The sequence below is a fragment of the Neolamprologus multifasciatus genome, chromosome 19, assembly GCF_963576455.1.
Source record: "Neolamprologus multifasciatus chromosome 19, fNeoMul1.2, whole genome shotgun sequence".
NCBI classification, from domain to species: Eukaryota; Metazoa; Chordata; class Actinopteri; order Cichliformes; family Cichlidae; genus Neolamprologus; species Neolamprologus multifasciatus.
In genome coordinates this window covers 16,833,761-16,861,468 of record NC_140457.1, presented here as the reverse complement: position 1 = coordinate 16,861,468, position 27,708 = coordinate 16,833,761, and the positions used below count along the sequence as shown (strand labels likewise).

At 45.1% G+C, this 27,708-nt stretch overlaps 2 protein-coding genes across 3 annotated transcripts; both read left to right on the top strand.

The window, feature by feature from the left end:
* The first annotated feature begins 856 nt into the window (after positions 1-856).
* On the top strand, positions 857-17,350 carry LOC146496334 (tonsoku-like protein). 2 transcript variants are annotated; one of them, XM_085142358.1, is made up of 6 exons: positions 857-1,655; positions 15,556-15,727; positions 15,825-16,000; positions 16,085-16,158; positions 16,278-16,411; positions 16,824-17,350. In XM_085142358.1, the coding sequence occupies exons 1-6, from the start codon at positions 1,560-1,562 to the stop codon at positions 17,018-17,020; spliced, it is 849 nt and encodes a 282-aa protein (XP_084998484.1). In that variant the 5' UTR covers positions 857-1,559; the 3' UTR covers positions 17,021-17,350. The 2 variants fall into 2 exon arrangements, with proteins under 2 accessions (XP_084998484.1, XP_084998483.1); XM_085142357.1 differs by lacking the exon at positions 857-1,655 and adding an exon at positions 14,929-15,369.
* A 7,219-nt stretch (positions 17,351-24,569) lies between these two features.
* LOC146496333 (tonsoku-like protein) lies at positions 24,570-27,433 on the top strand. Its single transcript, XM_085144265.1, has 6 exons — positions 24,570-24,905; positions 25,092-25,263; positions 25,362-25,537; positions 25,622-25,695; positions 25,815-25,948; positions 26,371-27,433. The coding sequence occupies exons 1-6, from the start codon at positions 24,570-24,572 to the stop codon at positions 26,565-26,567; spliced, it is 1,089 nt and encodes a 362-aa protein (XP_085000391.1). The 3' UTR covers positions 26,568-27,433.
* Positions 27,434-27,708: the final 275 nt, after the last annotated feature.

Sequence of the window (27,708 nt, the reverse complement as noted above, 5' to 3'; positions counted from 1 at the left end):
CTATCTAGAATCTATGACAGTGTAAAAACACCCTGCATTTTTAAATGTGCGGCGACATTTGAATGAGGCGCATAGCAGCAGAGGGAGCCAACGCACCACAAATGGTACACAGCCACAGATGCGCTTTGTGCAATGTATTTGTGACATGCAGGAGTGTCAATGTGGATAAGTTGAAAATCAAAAGCTAAAGAGCTCATTCTTGCACTGTTTTGATCAGAACACATGTGGGAATTTTCAAGTGTTGAGAATTTGTAATTATAAAGTGAATTAGGGAAAGATATTAGATACTGCCACTGGCTAGATTTCAACCCGGGTCTCTCGCTCCCAAAGCGCGTTCTCCATAATATATTTCAAGCGTTTACCACAACTGAGAGGTGAAAACTGCTGTTTCTTCGTGTTACAAAATGTTCTGTAACTCCAAAAGTACACGGGCTGTCGACATCATTCTTTCACTGTAACAATCAGCAGGCTTTAATAAAAAAATTAAAAAAATCAAGGCGGTTTTCAGGTCTCTAAAGAAAAATACATCTAGAAGATATGACGAGTTGAAAACGCCTCGGTTACAGAATTTCAGCTGTCATTTTCACTCAAGTCTCCATATACTTTGAATGTGGACATTTTTTAACTGTGTTGCTTCGAGGCCATATGCAAGAAAACGGCAACTCCTACAATAATGACAGTGTCATTTTGTGAAAGGCAAGAAAAATAGCTACGTTTTGATGTATAATTTGTGTTAATGAAGGCAAAATAGAGCGTTTGTTGGGACATGAAGAAAAGATTGAGGAAAGCGACAATGGGTGGCGTGTTTGGCGTCCATAGCAACCATAACAAGCAATATTGATTGATGGAAAAGAGATTTTGAGACAGTGGTAAAAAGCAGAGAGAACCCATCTATAGGCTCGCCTGTAGGCTTCTAAGCAAGCCTAGCAGGTGAATTTCAGAGCCAGGGATCTTGGAATATTTTTTTTTTTTTTTTTTTTTTTTGTCCCCTACATATGGTCCGCATGGGATTCGAACCACTGCCCTCTGTCTTCAATCTCTGCCATAGGGCCTGTCACGTTCCCATGTGCCACTTGGGCGGCCCGGTAACACAGGGCAAAAGGGGTATATTTAAAGTGCACACCCGTGCACAGCCGCACCCCCATTTTCGCCTCTTTTCATTAGCTGGACACCAGGCCTTATCTAGTCAGCCGTGCCAACCACATCCCTGGCAATGTGTACCTACTTCAAGCTGCATACAAATGTAACGCTCACAATTTTCTGCTGTCACTCTAACCGTCTCCATAGACTTTGAATGTGGACATTTTTTTTAACTGTGTTACTTCGAGGCCATATGCAAGAAAACGGCAACTCCTACAATAATGACAGTGTCATTTTGTGAAAGGCAAGAAAAATACCTGCGTTTTGATGTATAATTTGTGTTAATGAAGGCAAAATTGAGCGTTTGTTCGGACATGAAGAAAAGATTGAGAAAGTGACAATGGGTGGCGTGTTTGGCGTCCATAGCAACCATAACAACCAATATTGATTGATTTTCTGCTGTCACTGATGTCACACCTATGCGCCACTGCCCTCTGTGGAGAATGGGACAAATGTGCTTGCACATCAACCTATGGACTCAGACGGACTGTAAATCATCATCTTCCTCACTCAAGGTAACCTTATGGCTTGTAGGAACACTGCACATGTATGATAAGACTGTAGCCCTTCAACCGGCCCTTGAAAGGTTGCTGAAGACAGTGAACACCGTGGAATTCCCAGTATCACTGTGGTCCTGGGTTTTTTCACCTTCCTGCTAAGTGTTTCTGCCACCTCCTCTCAACCACTGAATACAAGCAGTGTTGCCAACTCCTCAGTTAGCAAAATCGCTATGCTAGTCAGTGTGGCTGCTCTACCAGGTGTAACAATGAAGTTTAACACCCAGGCATCCATGAAAAAAGAATTTCTGAAATGTAACAGAGTTAGAAGTTAGCAGAGAGTTAGCTCGCTAGTTTCCATCTAAATATAATATACCAGGTTCTGACTGAGGGATTTCTAAAACAAATTAAAAGGCACAGCTCTGCTATCACTTCCGACATACATGAAGACAGGAAAGTAAGCAGCAGTGATGTTTGTAGGGTTACTGAAGTTTGGCTAGCTGGTATATAGTGATGTGCTATGTGACTAGCGAAACAGCTATGTTAGCATAACATTAACACAGTGATGAACGGGAACTTTTTTTCCACTGGATAAGAGTTAAGGTGAGGGTTCCCGATGGTTAGGGACAACTGCAGTGGCATGGCAGGATGCTGTAAACGGACCAAACAACTGAGATAATCCATCCACATACGAGGTTAGTCATTAATGTGCTGCTGCATTGCCTGGGCTGTAGTTACATGGTAAGGTTTTAAAAACTGAGCTTTAAAATGAATGAAATCAATATCCTTATTTTCCTTATTATATTGTTTTATGTACTTTAATAAAGAAGGCTTATAGAGCAAGGCCACTTTTGACTCACAAAGTGCTCACCCAGACTAAAAAACAGGAGGTTTTAGTGCATATTAATAGATAGACACAGAAAGGAGGAACTATCCATATAAGCAATGTTTGAAAGTGTGTGTGACGTCTGAAGTACAGAAATAATACCATATAAGACACATGTTGAGCTAAAAATGTTAGAGCTCTTGCAACTGGCGTTTGAGCTGTGCAGGGGTCTCTCTCTTCCGGAAGATGATTGAATAAAAAGAAATATAAATGTTTTAACACACTATGAGTCGGTTTTCTGTGTTCTATCATGGGGACAAAAGAATCGGGGTTTAATAATGTGCATTTTTGTATTCTGTTATGAAGTACCGTCTCTTTCTACCTGTAGATGAGAACAAGCGTGTCTCCCGGCTATGTGAGGTTCAGGACTGGGGTTCCTCCGTGTCAGTGTGCGGACTCGGTTTGGCCGCCTCTTCCCTCGGCCCGCTCCTCCGTGCCCTAAAACTTCAGGCCAGCCTCACCGAGCTGCGAATTTCTGAAAACAGTATGTCTGATAATCTTCTCCCTGAGCTGATTGCCACAACGCTCACCATGCCTCGTCTGCAGCTGCTGGACATTTCTGCCAACTGCATTACAGGGGACGGCCTGGAGAAGGCTGTAAATGCTTTAAAGGGACAGAGTGCACCTGCATTCCCGGTAAGGGCCTCAGCTAGCCAATACCGGCAGCTCCAGGTTTACCATCTAACCTGTATTTAACTACCTCTGGTCTTAATAACTACCTTAGATCTTAATAACAAGCTAACCTGATTCGTATCAATGATATCTGTCAGAGAGAATTGGCTCTCGTGATCATTTGCTTTTTCTGCTCGTTTCCACTCAAAGTTCCTGGAGGAGTGTTGTGGAAGTTTTTTCCACTTAAAATAAAGCCTGCAGACGAGCGGTGAGCGGTAGCTAACATTCTTTTAATCCATGCACACAACATACAAACAAGCTTGTGGAGCCTCCATGGCCGCGGGACAGACGGTCAGCAGAGTATCACTGAGCCTAGCATAGCTCTCAGTTAAAATACCTTCTCCAGGAACAAAGGCAGTACACAGCTGTTTCACCCCTTAAGGTTCACACTCCCTTGCTACTTCCCAGAGTCCTCAAGAGACAAAGACTGGTCCTCTGAGTTCCTGTTTCCCCAACATCTTTGCTACACCCCCTACCATTTGTCTCAAGTATGAGTGTCAGACATGTTAATACAATAACATAATGCGATTAAATACCTAGGTAAAAGAAATTCCTATACAATCCCACCCTTTGATTCTAAAATCAAGAATCACATTAAAACCAGAATTTCTTTCCTGACATTCTGTATATCACATCAACATTATTGTACACTTAAAGGAGTTTCACACTGTGTATCCTCACTTCACTGTTTCTCCCACCACCCTTTGTCATCTTTAATCTTCCCCACAATCTAAGCTCTCACATGCAAATGGAAACACCAATGATACAGAGGAAAGGTCTTCTCCAGAGTGTCAAAGTACTTTGCATGGCAAAGTGAAACAGCATTTAGGTGGTCATTCTCTGTCACAGTCATGGCTCCTGTGTCCTGTGCCCATTTACAGAGTCATAATTCCAACGCTGATCTTCCTTGCGTTGTCACTTTTGGAGCTTGGCACGCTCTCTCCATCCCTCGATTTCTGTTCCAACGCGGGCTGTAGATTTAAGGCAGAGCACGTCGTACACCTTAGTTGTCTTCCTCAGCGTCAACGACGAAACTCTTTCATTTTATTTTAAGATTTTGCTGTTCAAAATCTCCTCGTGATAATCCTTTGGAAGCCCAGTGGTGCAGTCCACTGTCGTTTGTCAGTTGTCCTGGCGATGGTCCCTGCTTCTCACTGGTCCTCTTGAAGCGTTGTCTCCCAGTCATGGTCTGCATCTGCGCCTCAGTCAATCCTTCTGTGGCAGGATGAATGTTATTCTTTGGTTCCACCCACTTTCAGCCTGGCGCATTAGGGGGCGCTAGTATAAATAGTGGCCCTGTGAGCATTCCTGGATCGCTTACCTGAGATCTCCTTTTTGGTCACCTGACTTCCCCTTGGTGTGGCAGAGATTATTCTGAAGCCTCCATCGCGGCTGGTAGGTGTTTACCCATCGTAGTGTGTGCATTACCTTACTTGATGGTAAACGGATATTGTTTTTAGGTCATAGCTGTGGAAGCCTCCTATGACCCCTGCTCATGTTTCATGACGCGGGGTTACTCGGTATGTAATTCAATTTCGTCTCGATCCTTGCCTTTTATTGTTTGTTTTATAGTAATTATTTATTATGCTTTGCAGGAAGTGTGGGCCTGGTTTTACGCAACGCCACACTAACTGAAGTGCTGCTGCTTTGCTTTGCTTGGCTTTTACCGTCTGTTCCCGTTGTGAAGTTTCTTTTTCCTGCTGCTGTCCGCTTTTTAACGTGGACGTCGGCGTGGACAGCGGCCATATGCACGCCGGTTATGGGAGTCAGCTGGCGTACATATTGATGAGCGTATGATTAATTTATAGTCGGGCAGACGGCTAGTTGGAGTAATACGGCGATCCCGGTTGCTCCAGATTTTAAAGTTTTATCCAGATTGTATGTTTTTCTGTTTTTATTTGTAGTTTGGATTTTTGTTACACCACTGGTGGGAGGCCCTTTTTATAGCTGCAGATCACCAGTGTGGTCCTGCAGTAGGGTTATCCCCCAGCGCTACATTAATTTTGTTATCTATTAAAATTTTCTTTGTTTCTTTTATTCAGATGCGGAGTGCCGATGTGGAGGAGACCAGGGTGCCTTGGTGGTGGGATCCCTTGAGTGTACACACCTGCCTTGTTTAGTTTATTAGTGTGAGTGTGTGATTTTTGTGTTGCACTTGTGTCTTGGTGTGTTTTCTTTTTTTGAGTTTGTGCGTGGCATCCCTGCCCCTCCACTGGTAAAGCCTCAGCGCTGAATATATTTTTAAGCATATTTGTACGTGGATTTTTATGACTGTGTTTTTATACGGTGTTTTAGATAATTGTTAATAAATTGTCAATTTGTTTTAACATTGAACCTCGTCTCTGTACTGAGTATAACAAAACCTAACTGCCTTCGTGGTGATTAGTGTTACTGATTATTCTCTGGGTGAAATTCCCAGAGTGGCGTTGTCTTTTAAAACTGAAGAGTATTTACTTTATTCTCACCTCGTGCTGCCACAAACTTGGCGTTTGTCGACAGGACATACTCTTTAAAAACAGAGACGTGTGTTCCTTTTTATTTATTTTTTTATTATCTGGTGTAACGTAAATTGTTTTTAATTTATTTTGTACAGGATAAAAGCAAAGCAGCAGCTACTTTGGTGTTGGATTCCACAGCTGTGTTACAGAGATGGAGGAAGAGTTACAGGAACTCAGGGACTTGATTGCGCAGCTAAAAGCAGACAATGAGAGGCTGCATCAGGAGAGGGCTGTTGGGTCAGGTACAAGTGCTACACCTTCTACTTCAACTGCATCATCTGTTAACCCCCCAACTGCTAGTGTCTCTGTAGCAGAGAGACTAGTTTTTGTGCCCCGTGACAGAAAATGCCCCATGTTTAGAGGAAAATCAGGTATAGGGTTGAATGAATGGTTGGAGGAAATAGAAGGTTGTGCTAGGGCACGTCATTTGTCTTTGGCTGATAAAGCATTTTTCCTGTTTGACCACCTGGAAGGGGAAGCACGTGAGGAGATCAAATATCACTCTAGTGCAGAGAGGACTGATCCCACTAAGATAATCACTATATTGCAAGAACTTTATGGCTGTTCAGACTCCTATGTAGCATTGCAGGAAGCTTTCTTCTCTAGAAAACAGCAGGAAGGTGAGACACTGCAAGAGTTTTCCCTTGCCCTCTTGGGTCTTATGGAAAAAGTTAAATCGAGTGCCCCTAATGGCATGCCCAATGCTGATGTTTTACTAAGAGATCAATTTGTTGAACAGGTCTTAGACAGTACATTGCGGCGGGAGTTAAAGCAGCTAGTAAGGAGGCAGCCAACCCTGACATTATTAGAGATTAGAGGGGAAGCTATTAGGTGGGAACGTGAAGGGTTGCCTAGTGGTGTTAGACATAGAAGTAGTTCTGTCCCTTCTGTCTATGGCATTCAGTATGGGGTCCATAGCGGTCCTTCAGGAATAGCCCAGTCCACCCATCTGTCTGAGATGAGTGAGATGAAGGAATTGTTAAAACGCCAGCAGGAGCAACTTAATCAGCTCACTCAGAGCATTGCTCGATTGCAGGGCCCCCATCGAATGTCTCGCTCGGGACGGAGCGATGCCATTATATGCAGACGTTGTCAGCAACCTGGACATTTTGCTCGGGAGTGTGATGGGGAACGTGTTCCTCGTTCCCGGCCTCCTTCGCAGGCCCCTCGGCATAATCGCCGGCACTCTCCCTTAAATACGGCTTCGGAAAACTAGCACCCTCCGTACTGCCGAGCCACAGTTCGGGTGGGGTGTCTATTGGCTCAAGGGTTGCTTCCAATGGTCCAGAGGCAGTCTCCAAATTAGTTTCATCCTGTCCGCATATAGATGTGGACATGGGTCGGTATAAAAGTACCTTGTTTGGTTGATACAGGGTCCATGGTGTCTACAATTACTGAAAGCTTTTTCCGCCAGCACTTTGAGTCCTGGGGCCAAGAACATCTCCAAGCTTGTCATTGGTTGCAGCTTAAAGCGGCTAATGGTTTGTCTATTCCCTACCTTGGCTATATAGAGCTAGGTGTAGAGCTCTGTGGTAAGTTTATTCCACAGTGTGGCGTGTTGATCGTTAAGGATCCGCCAGGTGCAGGACCTTCTATGGTTCCAGGTGTATTGGGGATGAATGTGATTCGGAAGTGTTACCACGAGCTTTTTGGGCAACATGGTGGAGCATTGTTTAGTTTGGGCTCTGTCATAGAGGCCCCTAAACCCCTTGTGCATGCGCTGCAAAAGTGTCATGATGTTAGTACAAGAGCCCCACCGGATTTGTCTGGCCATGTGAGAGTGAGAGGTAAGCGAGCATGTTGCATTCCAGGTGGTGTAATGAAAATGGTGGCCGCCACCTGTTCTGAGCAATATTCAGGCGCCACAGTGTTATTTGAACCCAATGATGTAAATTTGCCTGCTGGACTTTTAGCGTCCCCTGCATTGGTTCGAGTGGTTAGAGGTACTGCATACATACCAGTTGTTAATGTAGGGACCACAGCGGTTTTGCTTCATCCCAGGACCATTATGGGGACCCTGGAGGATGTTCACATTGTCAGTTTGCCTGCTGGTGTGACAGAAATACCCCATAACATAGCCACAATGGCATCTCACACCACCACTCCTACTGTGCAGGATCAGATGGAAGGGATTGATTTGTCTAAACTGTCAGCAGAGGAACAGGGACAGGTGAGGTCTCTCCTTAAGAAATACAGCTCGGTCTTTTCTGCTCACGACACTGATTTGGGTTGCACTAACTTGATCTCCCATGACATTCCGCTCTTAGATGATATCCCCGTGCGGCAGCGTTATAGGCGCATCCCCCCTTCAGAGTATGAGGTTGTGAAAGAGCACATTAACCAGTTACTAGGCGCTAAGGTGATTAGAGAGAGTAGCAGCCCCTATGCTTCTCCCATTGTGCTTGTTAAGAAAAAGGATGGCAGCCCACGCATGTGTGTTGATTATCGGCAATTGAACAACAAGACGAGGAAAGATGCATTCCCCCTGCCGCGCATTGAGGAATCCCTAGATGCGCTGACTGGTGCGCGTTGGTTTTCCACCATGGATTTAGCCAGTGGCTACAATCAGGTCCCAGTTACGGAAGAGGATAGGCCCAAGACTGCCTTCTGTACTCCTTTTGGCCTATTTGAGTGGAACCGAATGCCATTTGGGCTCTGTAATGCCCCTAGCACCTTCCAGAGACTAATGCAACGCCTTTTCGGTGATCAACAGTGCCAGTCTCTGCTTCTCTATCTTGATGACATTATAATCTTCTCATCAACAGTACAGCAACATCTTGAGCGGCTGGATGTGGTGCTAGGTCGGCTTCAGCAGGAGGGTTTGAAAGCAAAGCTTGCCAAATGTGCCTTTTTCCAGCGGGAGGTTTGCTACTTGGGCCACGTCATCTCCGATCAGGGTGTCTCCACGGACCCTAGCAAGGTTGAAGTGGTGGCTAACTGGCAGCCTCCTAAGACTGTTTCAGAACTGCGGTCCTTTCTTGGGTTTGCCAGCTATTATCGCCGTTTTGTAGAGGGTTTTGCCAAGCTGGCGGCACCTCTGCATAGACTGGTGGCAGAATGGGGAGACAGAAAATCAAAGAAGAGGTCAGAGCATGGTGTAATGGAGAACTGGACTGCAGAGTGTGCTCAAAGTTTCGAGGCATTAAAGACTAAACTGACAACAGCACCAGTGCTGGCATATGCAGATTTCACTTTGCCTTTTATTTTAGAGGTAGATGCCAGTCATGGCGGCCTAGGGGCAGTGCTCTCCCAGGAGCAGGGAGGTAAGGTGAGGCCAATAGCCTATGCCAGTCGGGGTTTGAGGCCTACTGAGCGCAATATGCTAAATTATAGCTCAATGAAGCTGGAGTTTTTGGCACTTAAGTGGGCCATGACTGAGAAGTTTAGAGAGTACTTGTTGGGCCACAAGTGTATTGTTTACACTGACAACAATCCTCTTAGTCATTTGTCTTCTGCTAAACTTGGGGCTACTGAACAGCGCTGGGCAGCTCAGCTCGCTTCATTTGACTTCGACTTAAAGTACAGGTCAGGAAGGAGTAATAAGAATGCAGACGCTTTATCTCGCCAGCATCCACCCGATCCTCAGGAAATTAAAGCCATGGTTCCTGGTACAGCCTTGCCTGAACCTCTTCAACAAGCCTTGCAGCTAGGACCAGTTGAGGTATCCCAAGCTGCCATTACAGTTTTGCCCCATCTCACTACTCCTGATCTTCATGCCCTCCAACAGGTTGATCCAGTGATAAAAGAGATCCTGGGGTTCTGGAGACGGAAGCAGCGACCTAGCTTCGAGGAGCGGCAGCAACTTGCCCCACCTGTTCTGGTGCTGCTACGACAATGGGATCGTCTGATTGAAAGGGATGGAGTTCTGTATCGTCAGGTTCATCGCCCTGACGGTGCCGAGGTAGTACTTCAGCTTTTGCTGCCTAGTTCACTAATGGAGCAGGTGCTGACCCATCTTCATCAGGACCATGGCCATCAAGGTGTGGAAAGGACCCTAGCGCTTCTCCGCTCACGGTGCTACTGGCCAGGGATGTCTGCTGAGGTAGCTCGTTGGTGTCAGAGATGTGAACGTTGCCAAGTTGCAAAAGACACCCAACCAGCAGCTCAAAGTTTCATGGGACATTTGTTGGCTTCTCGACCAAATGAAATCTTGGCCATTGATTACACCCTGCTTGAACCTTCCCGGAATGGGTTGGAGAACGTCTTGGTAATGACTGATGTTTTTAGCAAGTATACATTGGCTGTCCCCACTCGTGACCAATGTGCTGCTACAGTGGCCCAGGTTCTCGTAACAGAGTGGTTCTCAAAGTTTGGTGTACCGGCGCGTATTCATTCTGATCAGGGTCGTAACTTTGAAAGCTCCCTGATCCAGCAGCTCTGCAAGTTTTATGGTATTGAGAAGTCCCATACTACTCCTTATCATCCGGCTGGAAATGGTCAGTGCGAACGCTTTAATAGGACTTTGCATAATTTGTTGCGGACCCTGCCAGTATCCAGGAAAAGGGACTGGAATGTATGTTTGCCCCAGTTACTCTATTGCTATAACACCACTCCCCATCAGGCTACTGGGGAAACTCCATTCTTATTGATGTTTGGACAAGAACCCAGGTTGCCAGTGGACTTTCTGTTGGGCAGAGTACCGGATCCCATCAGTGGAGATGTGCATGAGTGGATTCAGGAGCATAAAGCCCGGCTACAGGTTGTCCATGAAGGAGCCAAGGAACGACTGCAACTGGCTGCCGACCGCAGGAAGAGGCACCATGATAAAAAGGTGAAAGAGGCACCATTGAATGAGGGGCAGTTGGTGTTCCTGCGCGATTTGAGTGGAAGAGGGAGATGTAAGATCCAAGATCGATGGAAACCAGCGGTATATAGGATCCTGAAGGCACCTAAAGCAGGTGGGGCAGTATATACCATTGCACCTGCAGATGATCCTAGCAGTGTGAAGCATGTTCATCGAACGTTGTTAAAGGCTGTGGTAATAGCAGCTATACCATCAGAAGGGCCTGCTCCGAGCAGTAGCCCACATGGCCCAGAAATACCATCCTCAGAACATGACTCATCAAGTGACAGTGACCTGCTATTCCTGAGCGTAGGAGCCCCTCAAGTAAATGTTCTACCATCTTATAGCCCAGTGGCTGTGCTTCCAAGTAGCTCTGGGTTGTTGCTCTCACCAGAAGACCGGCTTTCCCCCGTTCCAGCCATTTGTACAGCGACCCCGAGTGCAGCACCAGTTCCATCCATGCGAAGAACAACACGGTCCACGGCTGGCCAGCATTCAAACATCCATCATCTCCCAAGACCAACAGGGGAGGTGGCACCAGGGGCTGCAAACTCTATTTCTGAGCTTAGGGTGCATGCTGTCTCTGCATTGTTTAGGCCTTGGGATTAACCTGGGTGTCCTTGTAATCCATCGTCGGGGCGACGATGCAAAAGGGAGGGGTAGATTGTGGCAGGATGAATGTTATTCTTTGGTTCCACCCACTTTCAGCCTGGCGCATTAGGGGGCGCTAGTATAAATAGTGGCCCTGTGAGCATTCCTGGATCGCTTACCTGAGATCTCCTTTTTGGTCACCTGACTTCCCCTTGGTGTGGCAGAGATTATTCTGAAGCCTCCATCGCGGCTGGTAGGTGTTTACCCATCGTAGTGTGTGCATTACCTTACTTGATGGTAAACGGATATTGTTTTTAGGTCATAGCTGTGGAAGCCTCCTATGAGCCCCTGCTCATGTTTCATGACGCGGGGTTACTCGGTATGTAATTCAATTTCGTCTCGATCCTTGCCTTTTATTGTTTGTTTTATAGTAATTATTTATTATGCTTTGCAGGAAGTGTGGGCCTTGGTTTTACGCAACGCCACACTAACTGAAGTGCTGCTGCTTTGCTTTGCTTGGCTTTTATCGTCTGTTCCCGTTGTGAAGGTTCTTTTTCCTGCTGCTGTCCGCTTTTTAACGTGGACGTCGGCGTGGACAGCGGCCATATGCACGCCGGTTATGGGAGTCAGCTGGCGTACATATTGATGAGCGTATGATTAATTTATAGTCGGGCAGACGGCTAGTTGGAGTAATACGGCGATCCCGGTTGCTCCAGATTTTAAAGTTTTATCCAGATTGTATGTTTTTCTGTTTTTATTTGTAGTTTGGATTTTTGTTACACCACTGGTGGGAGGCCCTTTTTATAGCTGCAGATCACCAGTGTGGTCCTGCAGTAGGGTTATCCCCCAGCGCTACATTAATTTTGTTATCTATTAAAATTTTCTTTGTTTCTTTTATTCAGATGCGGAGTGCCGATGTGGAGGAGACCAGGGTGCCTTGGTGGTGGGATCCCTTGAGTGTACACACCTGCCTTGTTTAGTTTATTAGTGTGAGTGTGTGATTTTTGTGTTGCACTTGTGTCTTGGTGTGTTTTCTTTTTTTGAGTTTGTGCGTGGCATCCCTGCCCCTCCACTGGTAAGCCTCAGCGCTGAATATATTTTTAAGCATATTTGTACGTGGATTTTTATGACTGTGTTTTTATACGGTGTTTTAGATAATTGTTAATAAATTGTCAATTTGTTTTAACATTGAACCTCGTCTCTGTACTGAGTATAACAAACCTAACTGCCTTCGTGGTGATTAGTGTTACTGATTATTCTCTGGGTGAAATTCCCAGAGTGGCGTTGTCTTTTAAAACTGAAGAGTATTTACTTTATTCTCACCTCGTGCTGCCACACTTCCATATCCCTCATGTCACAGTTCCTGCAATTTAAAAATGAAAACTTCCCCGGAAAAACCCTCTTTTGCCCTATGTTAGCTTATCGCAATTAGACATACACAATAAAGTTGTGCACTGTCTCTTAAAAATTCTCAGGGCTTCTCCCCTGAAGTAGCTTCACTCCAGGCCCTGTTGTAAGAAAAAAACATTAGCCAGTGGTGTGTCCTGCTGTAAATCATGTGATTAGATCATATGATTAGCCCTCTGCTGTGGAAAAAGTGATATAGATGTTAGCGCAGCGCGTCTGTATGCACACTTTCTCACAGTGACCTCTGCACTGTAAACAATACAAGGTCATGAATAACACACCGCTGGTAAATTCACAAAGACACAGAAAGTGGCATTTAAAAGGTTAAGTCAGCACGGCTCAAAAGCCCATGCAACCCGTTGCTGTCACCTTTCTGCTCCTGTAAAAAGAAACATACATATATACATCCACCCTTTTGTCTCTCTGGGTGGAGGTGCAATCTTGCATATTGGTGTCAAGTCAGTCAAGTTTTTGTCAGTCCAGTCAATCCCCGTGTTTATTGCTGATAGCAGAACCTCTTGTGTCGCATTAAGTTTCTACTGCCAGCAATGACGTCATTTCAAAAAGGAAAAAAAAAGAATTTAGACTGGATTACCTCGCTGAATCCTTTTTGCCAGGGACTTGTTTTCTGATTGTCCCAAATAAGTGGCTTTCTCCCGAGCCCATTTTAATTTTGGAGGAGCTCACTTGCGATTGTTCAACATGTTGTGTAGCGCTTTCGATTCCGATCTTGCAGGCCTGCTTGAAAAAGAGAAAATTGCCAAACAAAAATCTCAGTGCACTGTTAAAAATCAAAAAACATGAAGGCCTAGTTTTAGAAGTTGTCTAAGCGTACTCTCTTAGAATGATAAAAAAAACAAAACTAATTGGCAGGTTCAAAGTGGTACCAAAAGAAAATGCATCAGCCACGTAAATCCCCAAAACTTTCATCCACCAGTCACACACCTCACACAACAGCAATATTCTATTAGAAAATGAGTTTTTGTTTTCCCCATGTACCCAGATGTGTGTCACGATAAGACCTCCCTCACACATCAGAAACCAGAAACTCAATAATCTATTAGTCTCCACTCATCTGACCCTCCCGCAGCATTCTGTTCACCGCTGATTCAATCATCCTTCCCCAAAAATAATACTAGTTCACTCGTCTATGTATCACTTCTTAACCTACTAAGCTAACCGGACAAGATGATGGTAACAGAAATGCTTAAAATGCTATTTGGTCTTCATGAGCTTCATTGCATGTGTGTATGTGTTAGTAGGATTAATGCATTTTTCTGTTTGTGTAATTTTTGTGTACCTCTCCTTTTTGCGGTGCTCCAGACACTTTTCAATTCTCCACGCAAGGCAGTCGTTTTTTTCCTTCCCAGTTTCCTAAACCCAAATTTCATTCCCACACTACAGCTTCCTCCATGTTGTCCCCTGCTCCTTTGACTGTGGTCTCGTCTCATCTCTCCCCCTTGCAGCAGTCCAGTGAGAGTCAGTTGTCTTTCAGCTTTGTCCTGTGTCTTCCACTGTCTCATTTTGCCATTTTTGCGCCGAAAGTGGCAAATGTCCAACTCAAGCAGTCTTTTCAAAAGTCCATTCACACAGTGAAGTTGCAGCTCCTTGGAAATGCACATCCATCCATCCAGTCATGATGATGCCATTTTTCTCCTTGCTGTTGCTGTCTTGCACAGCTGTTGCTGCTGGACCTTTTCTTCACTGCTCAGGATACTGCTGTGAGCTCTCGAGATCCATCTCGTTGTTCTGGAACTGCATTTCTTGTCTTCAGGGAGAGATTCTTGGAGCTTGTGTTCTCAGGGTGACAAACACATGGAAGTTAAGCTGTAAAACAATTCAGCCAAAACTTGGCTTGAGTGTTTCTAATGATGTTAACCTATCATTTTCTTCCGACTGCTGCACGTGGAAAATTGATCCAGGTCTGCTCTTCACCTGCAAGTGACACACTGAGACATTTTGATCATTCTTCTCATTGCTTAAAACAACACATCTCCCCTCTCTGGTTCTGAACTCCCCTTTCTTAAAAACCCAGAGAGATTGTAGTTGTTCTACGTTGAAAAACACCAAACCCTCTTCCTATTTTGCTTATTTTTATCAACAATTCTGCTAAAAAAAATTTCGTGTGTGTCCACCCTAGGGGAGCTGGTGGCCTGCAGTACCACCTTCTCCCTCTAGTTGGAAACAACTGTTACACACATTTCTCCTCTCTCTCTTTTTTTTTTTTCTTGTTTTTGTTGAGTGTCAGACATGTTAATACAATAACATAATGCGATTAAATACCTAGGTAAAACAAATTCCTATACAAGAAGCTGGACCTCAGTGTGTGTGTGTGTGACGTCTGAAGTACAGAAATAATACCATATAAGACACATGTTGAGCTAAAAATGTTAGAGCTCTTGCAACTGGCGTTTGAGCTGTGCAGGGGTCTCTCTCTTCCGAAAGATGATTGAATAAAAAGAAATATAAATGTTTTAACACACTATGAGTCGGTTTTCTGTGTTCTATCATGGGGACAAAAGAATCGGGGTTTAATAATGTGCATTTTTGTATTCTGTTATGAAGTACCGTCTCTTTCTACCTGTAGATGAGAACAAGCGTGTCTCCCGGCTATGTGAGGTTCAGGACTGGGGTTCCTCCGTGTCAGTGTGCGGACTCGGTTTGGCCGCCTCTTCCCTCGGCCCGCTCCTCCGTGCCCTAAAACTTCAGGCCAGCCTCACCGAGCTGCGAATTTCTGAAAACAGTATGTCTGACAATCTTCTCCCTGAGCTGATTGCCACAACGCTCACCATGCCTCGTCTGCAGCTGCTGGACATTTCTGCCAACTGCATTACAGGGGACGGCCTGGAGAAGGCTGTAAATGCTTTAAAGGGACAGAGTGCACCTGCATTCCCGGTAAGGGCCTCAGCTAGCCAATACTGGCAGCTCCAGGTTTACCATCTAACCTGTATTTAACTACCTCTGGTCTTAATAACTACCTTAGATCTTAATAACAAGCTAACCTGATTCGTATCAATGATATCTGTCAGAGAGAATTGGCTCTCGTGATCATTTGCTTTTTCTGCTCGTTTCCACTCAAAGTGCCTGGAGGAGCTGGACCTCAGTATGAACCCACTGGGGGACGGCGTGTCTGAGTCTCTGTCCTGTCTGCTGTCCTGCTGCCCTGTGCTAGCCAAGCTGTCTCTGCAGGCCTGTGGCCTCACTGCTCGTTTCCTTCAGCAGCATCGACTGCTGCTAGCCAGCGTGCTCACAGGTGACTCTCTAACAAGCAGCTGACTGAAGCTTAAGCTTCACCGAACTCCCACCCATAAGCAAAACTGCAACTAACTTTACATCTTCTGAACGTTCAGGCACAGGCCATTTGAAAGCAGTGTGCCTGTCCCACAGTCCCCTGGGCTCCACCGGCTTTGAGCTGGTGTTAAAGACTCTGCCCCTCCACTGCCTCACACACGTGGACCTGTCAGCTGTCTGCAGAGGGCCTGCTGATTACCCGGCACTGGAACACCTCGTCAAAGTCCTGTCACAGGTGTGCACGCAAAAATCATGCAATGTCATTTATTGTCGAAAGATATAACTGTGCAATCAGGTTAAGACTTTTGTGTTTTTGCAGGACGAGTGCTCTCTGACCCACCTCAGCCTGGCTGCAAATGGGCTGACAGACAGCAGCGTAGCTACCTTGGCGAGGTTTGTGTGTGAGGGCGTTATTTCTACGGCTCAGTTATTACTCATGTTATTAGGGCTTTGCCTTTGTTTAAATTGTCACCCTTTACTGGCCTGTTGGACTTTTTATTATTATTTCACAGGTGCCTCTCGTCGTGTCCCACACTGGTGAGTCTGAATATGTCAGGAAATCCGTCTGTTACATCAGCGGGACTTCACAACATCCTGGCGTCTGTCAGAGAGGCCCGTCGACCACTGACACTTCTAAACCTCGAAGGTATGCATATGTGTGAACTTGGAGATACTCCATGGACATGGAGTTTCACACTAATTCACAATTTGGATTTCTTTGATGTTTTTATCACCTGTGCAAAGTTGTACTTGGCAACAGTTTGTTTCTTGCTATCAGTCTGTTTCCTTTTGACACATTTCTAAGTTTGAACATTTAGTATGTATGCACAGAGGTGTTACATGGTGAGTACACACACAGACATTACAATATAGAAGTGTGGTTTAAAGATTGGAGAAAAAAAAAAGATTAGTTGTGAATTAATTTTCCATTTTATGGAGCAGAAAACATTGCTGGATGCTAGCTAATAGGCTACATTTGGATGTCAAATATTTATAGGGGGGGGGGGATGGAAATTATGGATATGAAATAAAATGTTTCTTTGTTGCTTAACCTGCAGGTTGTCAGGTCTCTGGCCCCTGGGAGAGTCAAGACCTGGACAGTTTGTCAGAGCTGGTCCAGGATATCCGTCTTTGCTCTCAGGCCCTCAACAAGCTGGACCGACAGACCTTGAAGCAGCGATGGGACAGGACTCAGTCACACGGACACTTTCTCAACCGAAACTCCAAGTGCCTCCTCTCTGCCACCTCCACTTGAGGGTGGCAGGTGTGTTCATAATAAATAATTAATAATGAATTATTAATTTCATAATAATTCATAATAAAAGTGGTCATTTTTATAAACATTTTGTTTAATGAGGCTACACCAAAAAGAAACTAGATGAAAACAAAATAAAGTGACATGGTGTCCACCAACAGTCTTATAGCTTGTGTTTTATGCATTTTGTCTGCCTTATTTATACATGTAAAGCTCTGTATCTGTATAAAGAGTTTGTGTTAGTGTGTGAGAGGTTTTGTGTCACAATGGTCCTGTTTTGTAGGATTTGATTAAAAAAAACAAACACAATTAAAGTAACCGACGATGCTATACGTTGACATTGTTCTTTCACTGTAAGACTCAGCAGGCTATGGTGAATAATCACAGCGATTTTCAGGTCTCTGAAGAAATCTATCTAGAATCTATGACAGTGTAAAAACACCCTGCATTTTAAATGTGCGGCGACATTTGAATGAGGCGCATAGCAGCAGAGGGAGCCAACGCACCACAAATGGTACACAGCCACAGATGCGCTTTGTGCAATGTATTTGTGACATGCAGGAGTGTCAATGTGGATAAGTTGAAAATCAAAAGCTAAAGAGCTCATTCTTGCACTGTTTTGATCAGAACACATGTGGGAATTTTCAAGTGTTGAGAATTTTTAATTATAAAGTGAATTGGGGAAAGATATTAGATACTGCCACTGGCTAGATTTCAACCCGGGTCTCTCGCTCCCAAAGCGTGTTCTCCATAATATATTTCAAGCGTTTACCACAACTGAGAGGTGAAAACTGCTGTTTCTTCGTGTTACAAAATGTTCTGTAACTCCAAAAGTACACGGGCTGTCGACATCATTCTTTCACTGTAACAATCAGCAGGCTTTAATAAAAAAAATTAAAAAAAATCAAGGCGGTTTTCAGGTCTCTAAAGAAAAATACATCTAGAAGATATGACGAGTTGAAAACGCCTCGGTTACAGAATTTCAGCTGTCATTTTCACTCAAGTCTCCATATACTTTGAATGTGGACATTTTTTAACTGTGTTGCTTCGAGGCCATATGCAAGAAAACGGCAACTCCTACAATAATGACAGTGTCATTTTGTGAAAGGCAAGAAAAATAGCTACGTTTTGATGTATAATTTGTGTTAATGAAGGCAAAATAGAGCGTTTGTTGGGACATGAAGAAAAGATTGAGAAAGCGACAATGGGTGGCGTGTTTGGCGTCCATAGCAACCATAACAAGCAATATTGATTGATGGAAAAGAGATTTTGAGACAGTGGTAAAAAGCAGAGAGAACCCATCTATAGGCTCGCCTGTAGGCTTCTAAGCAAGCCTAGCAGGTGAATTTCAGAGCCAGGGATCTTGGAATATTTTTTTTTTTTTTTTTTTGTCCCCTACATATGGTCCGCATGGGATTCGAACCACTGCCCTCTGTCTTCAATCTCTGCCATAGGGCCTGTCACGTTCCCATGTGCCACTTGGGCGGCCCGGTAACACAGGGCAAAAGGGGTATATTTAAAGTGCACACCCGTGCACAGCCGCACCCCCATTTTCGCCTCTTTTCATTAGCTGGACACCAGGCCTTATCTAGTCAGCCGTGCCAACCACATCCCTGGCAATGTGTACCTACTTCAAGCTGCATACAAATGTAACGCTCACAATTTTCTGCTGTCACTCTAACCGTCTCCATAGACTTTGAATGTGGACATTTTTTTTAACTGTGTTACTTCGAGGCCATATGCAAGAAAACGGCAACTCCTACAATAATGACAGTGTCATTTTGTGAAAGGCAAGAAAAATACCTGCGTTTTGATGTATAATTTGTGTTAATGAAGGCAAAATTGAGCGTTTGTTCGGACATGAAGAAAAGATTGAGAAAGTGACAATGGGTGGCGTGTTTGGCGTCCATAGCAACCATAACAACCAATATTGATTGATTTTCTGCTGTCACTGATGTCACACCTATGCGTCACTGCCCTCTGTGGAGAATGGGACAAATGTGCTTGCACATCAACCTATGGACTCAGACGGACTGTAAATCATCATCTTCCTCACTCAAGGTAACCTTATGGCTTGTAGGAACACTGCACATGTATGATAAGACTGTAGCCCTTCAACCGGCCCTTGAAAGGTTGCTGAAGACAGTGAACACCGTGGAATTCCCAGTATCACTGTGGTCCTGGGTTTTTTCACCTTCCTGCTAAGTGTTTCTGCCACCTCCTCTCAACCACTGAATACAAGCAGTGTTGCCAACTCCTCAGTTAGCAAAATCGCTATGCTAGTCAGTGTGGCTGCTCTACCAGGTGTAACAATGAAGTTTAACACCCAGGCATCCATGAAAAAAGAATTTCTGAAATGTAACAGAGTTAGAAGTTAGCAGAGAGTTAGCTCGCTAGTTTCCATCTAAATAGAATATACCAGGTTCTGACTGAGGGATTTCTAAAACAAATTAAAAGGCACAGCTCTGCTATCACTTCCGACATACATGAAGACAGGAAAGTAAGCAGCAGTGATGTTTGTAGGGTTACTGAAGTTTGGCTAGCTGGTATATAGTGATGTCCTATGTGACTAGCGAAACAGCTATGTTAGCATAACATTAACACAGTGATGAACGGGAACTTTTTTTCCACTGGATAAGAGTTAAGGTGAGGGTTCCCGATGGTTAGGGACAAATGCAGTGGCATGGCAGGATGCTGTAAACGGACCAAACAACTGAGATAATCCATCCACATACGAGGTTAGTCATTAATGTGCTGCTGCATTGCCTGGGCTGTAGTTACATGGTAAGGTTTTAAAAACTGAGCTTTAAAATGAATGAAATCAATATCCTTATTTTCCTTATTATATTGTTTTATGTACTTTAATAATGAAGGCTTATAGAGCAAGGCCACTTTTGACTCACAAAGTGCTCACCCAGACTAAAAAACAGGAGTGTAGCACTCTCGTGTGATGCGACGAGCCAATAATCACTCTCGATGTTAGTCCGCTGTGAAACTTTAATGCGTACTCCAGCACACGACAAAACACCCAGACGGCACCGGAAGAACAAACTCCCCCCACCATACTTTTCCGGTTGGATTAGTCCCCCACAGTTATGGCAGGTCTGCACAAACAAATATTGCTTGGTGATCATTTAACCAATGATCTACATCTTCCCCATTTAGCTTGTAGCACCTAACAAAACTAATTCACTCACAAGTTTCTAAACAGTGCTTCTTAACACAACTTTAACTTAACAATGTTTTTTTGCTTGGAGTAACCCCACACCTTAACATAACAGCAATTATGAAAAATGCAAATAGCCATTAAGCATCATATTTCAACATACTGACAACAAACTGATTACACCTAAGGCTTCCTAGTGTTTTCCATTTACATGTATCTTGGGTTGGGTCTGCAGATGCGACCTGCACGTGTAGTGTATGGTGTCTGGTTCACAATGTTCTGGCCGGGCACCTGCACAGCAGGTTGGGGCTGAGGAGGGGATGTGTTTTGTGAATCTTCGTTTGAGCGTGTGTGTGATTGCGGTGTGAGTGTGGAACTGTCCATTGTAGAATGGTTAGTGTCCTCGCACTCAGGGTCATAGTCATGGAGTGGTGGCGGCGGCGGTTCTGCCACTGGGAGGATGTGGCGGCGATTCCTCCTGTAGGTTCTTCCATCGACCTGAATGATATAGGATCGTGGCTCCTTGCTCTTCCTTTCCACAATTCCCAGCTTGTCGTAGCCTTTCTCTGTCTGCACGCGGACCACTTGTCCTTCTTGCAACGGCTGTAGCGTGCGACTGGACTTATCATAGTGACGCTTCAGTCTGAGTCTTTTGTCGCGAAGTCGGTCACAGATCTGTCCTGTGTCTTTTGCAATGGGTGCCAACAGCTTGCTGCACACAGGAATGCCCGCGCGTGTCTGACGAGACATGAGGCGTTCAGCAGGGGAGCCTAGTTGTGTGTCACGGGGAATGTTTCTAAGGTTTAGGAGGTCAAGAAACACGTCGGTTCCATCTCGGTGAGATTTTTCCATGAGGTGTTTTGCGCTGCGCACCGCTCTCTCAGCAAGACCGTTTGACTGTGGAAACTCTGGGCTGCTGGTTGAATGGGTGAAGTCCCACTGTTTTGCGAAATCAATAAACTGTTGACTAGTGTATTGTCTGCCATTGTCAGTGAGGAGCGTGTGCGGTGTGCCATGAACTGAAAAGTGTCTCTTTAGCTTGGAGATGACCGCTGCTGTGGTCAAGTCACGGAGAAGGTCAATCTCAATCCATCCTGAATAGGATTTGCAAGGACCTGGTATTGTTTTCCATGCCAGGTAAAAATGTCAGCAGCCACCGTTGACCATGGGAGGTCTGGAACAGGGTGCAGTTGTAGCGGTTCTCTCTGCTGATGTGTCTTAGTGCTGTTACACACAGTGCAAGAGAGCAGCTCTTCTGCGATGTCTTTTGACATTGCTGGCCAAAAAATGACACTCCTAGCTCTGCGCTTGGTTGCTTCGGTACCTGGATGGCCTTTGTGTACGATGTTGATGTACTCTTTGTGCAGGGACTGGGGAATGACAGTTTTGTGGCTTTTCATGATGATCCCATCCTCCATGCTGAGCTCATCTCTATATGGAAAAAACGGAGCTAGAGCGGGCTGTACTTGGCTCTCTCTGCTGGGCCATCCTCGCTGAATGACTGTGCTGAGCGCTTGTAGCACATCATCTTGTGCTGTGTGCTGTCTTAGCTCCTCCAGGTGAGCAGTGGAGATGTAGCTCACTGTCATCACTTCATAATCAGTGTGTTCAATCGGGCAGCGTGACAGCGGGGCGAGCGGGGCTCTTGAAAGGGTGTCGGCTAGATACATGTATTTCCCCTTTTTGTAGACCAGACTGATGTCGTAACTCTGTAGTCGCAGTAACATCCTCTGGAGCCGGGCAGGGGCGGCATGGATTGGCTTTTTCATTATGGTCACCAGGGGCTGGTGGTCGGTTTCAATGATTGTTGCTTTGCCATAGACATAATCTTTGAATTTCGTGCAGGCAAACACCACGGCGAGGAGCTCCTTCTCTATTTGAGCATATCGCGTCTCTGTGTCAGTGAGAGCACGCGAGGTGAAGGCCACCGGTCTGCCATTTTGCAAACACGCGGCACCCAGCCCATAGCATGATGCATCACATGTCAGTGTGACTGGCTCCTTGACATTGTAATACGCCAATACTGGCGGGCTGGAGAGGCATGATTTGAGGTGGTCGAAAGCCTCCTGGTGCTGTGGGAACCAGCACCACGCAGTCTCCTTGTGGGTTAGTTTCCTTAGGGGTGCTGCAATCTCACTAAGGTTTGGTATGGATTTCCCAAGGTAATTAACCATACAGAGGAAGCGCTGTAGCGACGTGACATCCGTGGGCACCGGCATTGCTCCTATTGCTGTGGTTTTGGAGGGGTCTGCTTTTAGACCGTCTCTTGTGAAGATGTGGCCCACATATGACACTTGATCTAGGCGAAATTTGCACTTGTCAGGGTTTAGCCTGAGTTTGATCTCTCGAGCACGTGTCAGCACTTTCTTCAGGTTGGCATCATGTTCGGCCACTCCGTGTCCTCCGATGATGATGTCATCCACGATGACAGAGCACGGGTAACCGGCAAACAGCTGTTCCATGGAGCGCTGGATCACCTCACTGGCTGAATTGATACCAAAGGGCATCCGCAGAAACCTGTATCGCCCAAATGGGGTGCTGAATGTGGTCAGCATTGAGGATTTCTCGTCGAGCCGTATTTGCCAGAAGGAGTTTTTTGCATCTAGCACTGAGAACACTGTCGCTCCTGACATCTGTGCTGCCACTTCCTCAACGCTGCGCATTGGGTGATGGGGTCTTTTCAGTGCTGTGTTGAGGTCTTTTGGATTTATGCACAGTCTGATCTCATGCTTGTCTTTCTTGTGTGCTGCCACCATTGAGGACACCCAGTCAGTAGGCTCGGTGACTGGTGTTACAACGCCGATGCGTTGCATGCGTTCAAGTTCAGCTTTGACTCTTTCTTGCATCGCGACGGGGATGCGGTGAGCTGGACGGACCACAGGCTGTACATCAGGGTCTAGCATCATTGAGTATGTGACTGGAAGTTCCCCCAGTTCATCACTGAACAGGTCATAGTATTGTGTGAATATGTGAGAGCTGAAATCTGTGCTGCTTTCTGTGCTGATCTGGTGGACCTCAGGGCTCATTTTCACAATGCCCATTTCCATGCATGCTCGAAATCCTAGCAGCGGTTGCACTTCTCTATCCACCAAAAAGAAAGGCAACGTGTGACACTGCTTCTTTAAGCAACAAGGGAGTGTAACAATTCCAGTGGTCTGAATTCTCGTGCCTCCATAGGCAACAAGGCTCACAGGATTCTCTTGTTTGACTGTCTGTCTTCCGCCATTCACTGTTTCGAAAGTCTTAAGTGACATGACATTGCATTTTGCTCCTGTATCTACTTTCATCTCAGTGGGCTCGCCATTTATGTGAATTGTGACAAATCCCTCATCTTTTTTATTAGCTTTAGTGTGGATGCAGTCAATCTGTCTGTCAAGCTCTACACCATCCACGTAAAACGTGTCATCCTGAAGTGGTGGCTCACTCACTGTTAATTCGTTCACAAGCCGCCTTGCAGTCTGTCTGTTAGGGTGGGCTCTGTGATGGCTGCGTGGTTTAGACTTGCAGCAACTTTTGTAGTGATTCAGTTTTTTACAGTTGTGACACTGTTGTCCAAATGCTGGACACTTGTCTCGCTTGGCCACATGGCTGCCTCCACAATTGGAGCATTTGGTGACAGTCTGTGGGAATGGAAGGGGCTTAGGCTTGTGCTTGCTGTTCAGAATGGGCTTTACTGCGTCGACACTGGTAGCTTGTGTAGCTAGTGTCTTGCTGTTTTTTTCAGTCATTTCGTGTATTCGACACACCGAGATAGCTTTAGCAAGTGTTAGCTCGCTGTCTCTTAGCAGAGCCTTTCTCAACGTGTCGCTAATGACACCACAGACGATACGATCACTGAGCATCTCGTCAGTGAGGTCCACAAAGTGACAACATTTAGCCTTGATCTTTAAATCACTGATGAATGATTCAAGTGTCTCACCTGGCTTCTGATTTCTGGTGTGGAATCTATATCTTTCCATCGTTCTGTTGTGTTGAGGATTGCAGATTTCTCGAAATTTTGCCTTCAAACATTCTGGATCCTCTCTGGACTCAGCAGCAGTGAGTATCTCTCCATCTGCGGCAGATAGATGGAGAGAGAGAGATGGAGGTTTTAGTGCATATTAATAGATAGACACAGAAAGGAGGAACTATCCATATAAGAAATGTTTGAAAGTGTGTGTGACGTCTGAAGTACAGAAATAATACCATATAAGACACATGTTGAGCTAAAAATGTTAGAGCTCTTGCAACTGGCGTTTGAGCTGTGCAGGGGTCTCTCTCTTCCGGAAGATGATTGAATAAAAAGAAATATAAATGTTTTAACACACTATGAGTCGGTTTTCTGTGTTCTATCATGGGGACAAAAGAATCGGGGTTTAATAATGTGCATTTTTGTATTCTGTTATGAAGTACCGTCTCTTTCTACCTGTAGATGAGAACAAGCGTGTCTCCCGGCTATGTGAGGTTCAGGACTGGGGTTCCTCCGTGTCAGTGTGCGGACTCGGTTTGGCCGCCTTTTCCCTCGGCCCGCTCCTCCGTGCCCTAAAACTTCAGGCCAGCCTCACCGAGCTGCGAATTTCTGAAAACAGTATGTCTGACAATCTTCTCCCTGAGCTGATTGCCACAACGCTCACCATGCCTCGTCTGCAGCTGCTGGACATTTCTGCCAACTGCATTACAGGGGACGGCCTGGAGAAGGCTGTAAATGCTTTAAAGGGACAGAGTGCACCTGCATTCCCGGTAAGGGCCTCAGCTAGCCAATACTGGCAGCTCCAGGTTTACCATCTAACCTGTATTTAACTACCTCTGGTCTTAATAACTACCTTAGATCTTAATAACAAGCTAACCTGATTCGTATCAATGATATCTGTCAGAGAGAATTGGCTCTTGTGATCATTTGCTTTTTCTGCTCGTTTCCACTCAAAGTGCCTGGAGGAGCTGGACCTCAGTATGAACCCACTGGGGGACGGCGTGTCTGAGTCTCTGTCCTGTCTGCTGTCCTGCTGCCCTGTGCTAGCCAAGCTGTCTCTGCAGGCCTGTGGCCTCACTGCTCGTTTCCTTCAGCAGCATCGACTGCTGCTAGCCAGCGTGCTCACAGGTGACTCTCTAACAAGCAGCTGACTGAAGCCTTAAGCTTCACTGAACTCCCACCCATAAGCAAAACTGCAACTAACTTTACATCTTCTGAACGTTCAGGCACAGGCCATTTGAAAGCAGTGTGCCTGTCCCACAGTCCCCTGGGCTCCACCGGCTTTGAGCTGGTGTTAAAGACTCTGCCCCTCCACTGCCTCACACACGTGGACCTGTCAGCTGTCTGCAGAGGGCCTGCTGATTACCCGGCACTGGAACACCTCGCCAAAGTCCTGTCACAGGTGTGCACGCAAAAATCATGCAATGTCATTTATTGTCGAAAGATATAACTGTGCAATCAGGTTAAGACTTTTGTGTTTTTGCAGGACGAGTGCTCTCTGACCCACCTCAGCCTGGCTGCAAATGGGCTGACAGACAGCAGCGTAGCTACCTTGGCGAGGTTTGTGTGTGAGGGCGTCATTTCTACGGCTCAGTTATTACTCATGTTATTAGGGCTTTGCCTTTGTTTAAATTGTCACCCTTTACTGGCCTGTTGGACTTTTTATTATTATTTCACAGGTGCCTCTCGTCGTGTCCCACACTGGTGAGTCTGAATCTGTCAGGAAATCCGTCTGTTACATCAGCGGGACTTCACAACATCCTGGCGTCTGTCAGAGAGGCCCGTCGACCACTGACACTTCTAAACCTCGAAGGTATGCATATGTGTGAACTTGGAGATACTCCATGGACATGGAGTTTCACACTAATTCACAATTTGGATTTCTTTGATGTTTTTATCACCTGTGCAAAGTTGTACTTGGCAACAGTTTGTTTCTTGCTATCAGTCTGTTTCCTTTTGACACATTTCTAAGTTTGAACATTTAGTATGTATGCACAGAGGTGTTACATGGTGAGTACACACACAGACATTACAATATAGAAGTGTGGTTTAAAGATTGGAAAAAAAAAAAAGATTAGTTGTGAATTAATTTTCCATTTTATGGAGCAGAAAACATTACTGGATGCTAGCTAATAGGCTACATTTGGATGTCAAATATTTATAGGGGGGGGGGGTGGGGGTGGGATGGAAATTATGGATATGAAATAAAATGTTTCTTTGTTGCTTAACCTGCAGGTTGTCAGGTCTCTGGCCCCTGGGAGAGTCAAGACCTGGACAGTTTGTCAGAGCTGGTCCAGGATATCCGTCTTTGCTCTCAGGCCCTCAACAAGCTGGACCGACAGACCTTGAAGCAGCGATGGGACAGGACTCGGTCACACGGACACTTTCTCGACCGAAACTCCAAGTGCCTCCTCTCTGCCACCTCCACTTGAGGGTGGCAGGTGTGTTCATAATAAATAATTAATAATGAATTATTAATTTCATAATAATTCATAATAAAAGTGGTCATTTTTATAAACATTTTGTTTAATGAGGCTACACCAAAAAGAAACTAGATGAAAACAAAATAAAGTGACATGGTGTCCACCAACAGTCTGATAGCTTGTGTTTTATGCATTTTTGTCTGCCTTATTTATACATGTAAAGCTCTGTATCTGTATAAAGAGTTTGTGTTAGTGTGTGAGAGGTTTTGTGTCACAATGGTCCTGTTTTGTAGGATTTGATTAAAAAAAACAAACACAATTAAAGTAACAGACGATGCTATACGTTGACATTGTTCTTTCACTGTAAGACTCAGCAGGCTATGGTGAATAATCACAGCGATTTTCAGGTCTCTGAAGAAATCTATCTAGAATCTATGACAGTGTAAAAACACCCTGCATTTTTAAATGTGCGGCGACATTTGAATGAGGCGCATAGCAGCAGAGGGAGCCAACGCACCACAAATGGTACACAGCCACAGATGCGCTTTGTGCAATGTATTTGTGACATGCAGGAGTGTCAATGTGGATAAGTTGAAAATCAAAAGCTAAAGAGCTCATTCTTGCACTGTTTTGATCAGAACACATGTGGGAATTTTCAAGTGTTGAGAATTTGTAATTATAAAGTGAATTAGGGAAAGATATTAGATACTGCCACTGGCTAGATTTCAACCCGGGTCTCTCGCTCCCAAAGCGCGTTCTCCATAATATATTTCAAGCGTTTACCACAACTGAGAGGTGAAAACTGCTGTTTCTTCGTGTTACAAAATGTTCTGTAACTCCAAAAGTACACGGGCTGTCGACATCATTCTTTCACTGTAACAATAAGCAGGCTTTAATAAAAACTTTTTAAAAAAAATCAAGGCGGTTTTCAGGTCTCTAAAGAAAAATACATCTAGAAGATATGACGAGTTGAAAACGCCTCGGTTACAGAATTTCAGCTGTCATTTTCACTCAAGTCTCCATATACTTTGAATGTGGACATTTTTTAACTGTGTTGCTTCGAGGCCATATGCAAGAAAACGGCAACTCCTACAATAATGACAGTGTCATTTTGTGAAAGGCAAGAAAAATACCTGCGTTTTGATGTATA

What these genes read in the sequence shown, in the direction of transcription:
- LOC146496334 (XM_085142357.1), top strand. Translation starts at nt 15,034, where the DNA reads ATGAAGTACCGTCTCTTTCTACCTGTAGATGAGAACAAGCGTGTCTCC. An exon ending in AGCGTAGCTACCTTGGCGAG is followed by an intron (nt 16,159 to 16,277) that starts GTTTGTGTGTGA and finishes ATTATTTCACAG; the next exon opens with GTGCCTCTCGTCGTGTCCCA. An exon ending in GACACTTCTAAACCTCGAAG is followed by an intron (nt 16,412 to 16,823) that starts GTATGCATATGT and finishes CTTAACCTGCAG; the next exon opens with GTTGTCAGGTCTCTGGCCCC.
- LOC146496333 (XM_085144265.1), top strand. Translation starts at nt 24,570, where the DNA reads ATGAAGTACCGTCTCTTTCTACCTGTAGATGAGAACAAGCGTGTCTCC. An exon ending in GCTAGCCAGCGTGCTCACAG is followed by an intron (nt 25,264 to 25,361) that starts GTGACTCTCTAA and finishes CTGAACGTTCAG; the next exon opens with GCACAGGCCATTTGAAAGCA. An exon ending in AGCGTAGCTACCTTGGCGAG is followed by an intron (nt 25,696 to 25,814) that starts GTTTGTGTGTGA and finishes ATTATTTCACAG; the next exon opens with GTGCCTCTCGTCGTGTCCCA.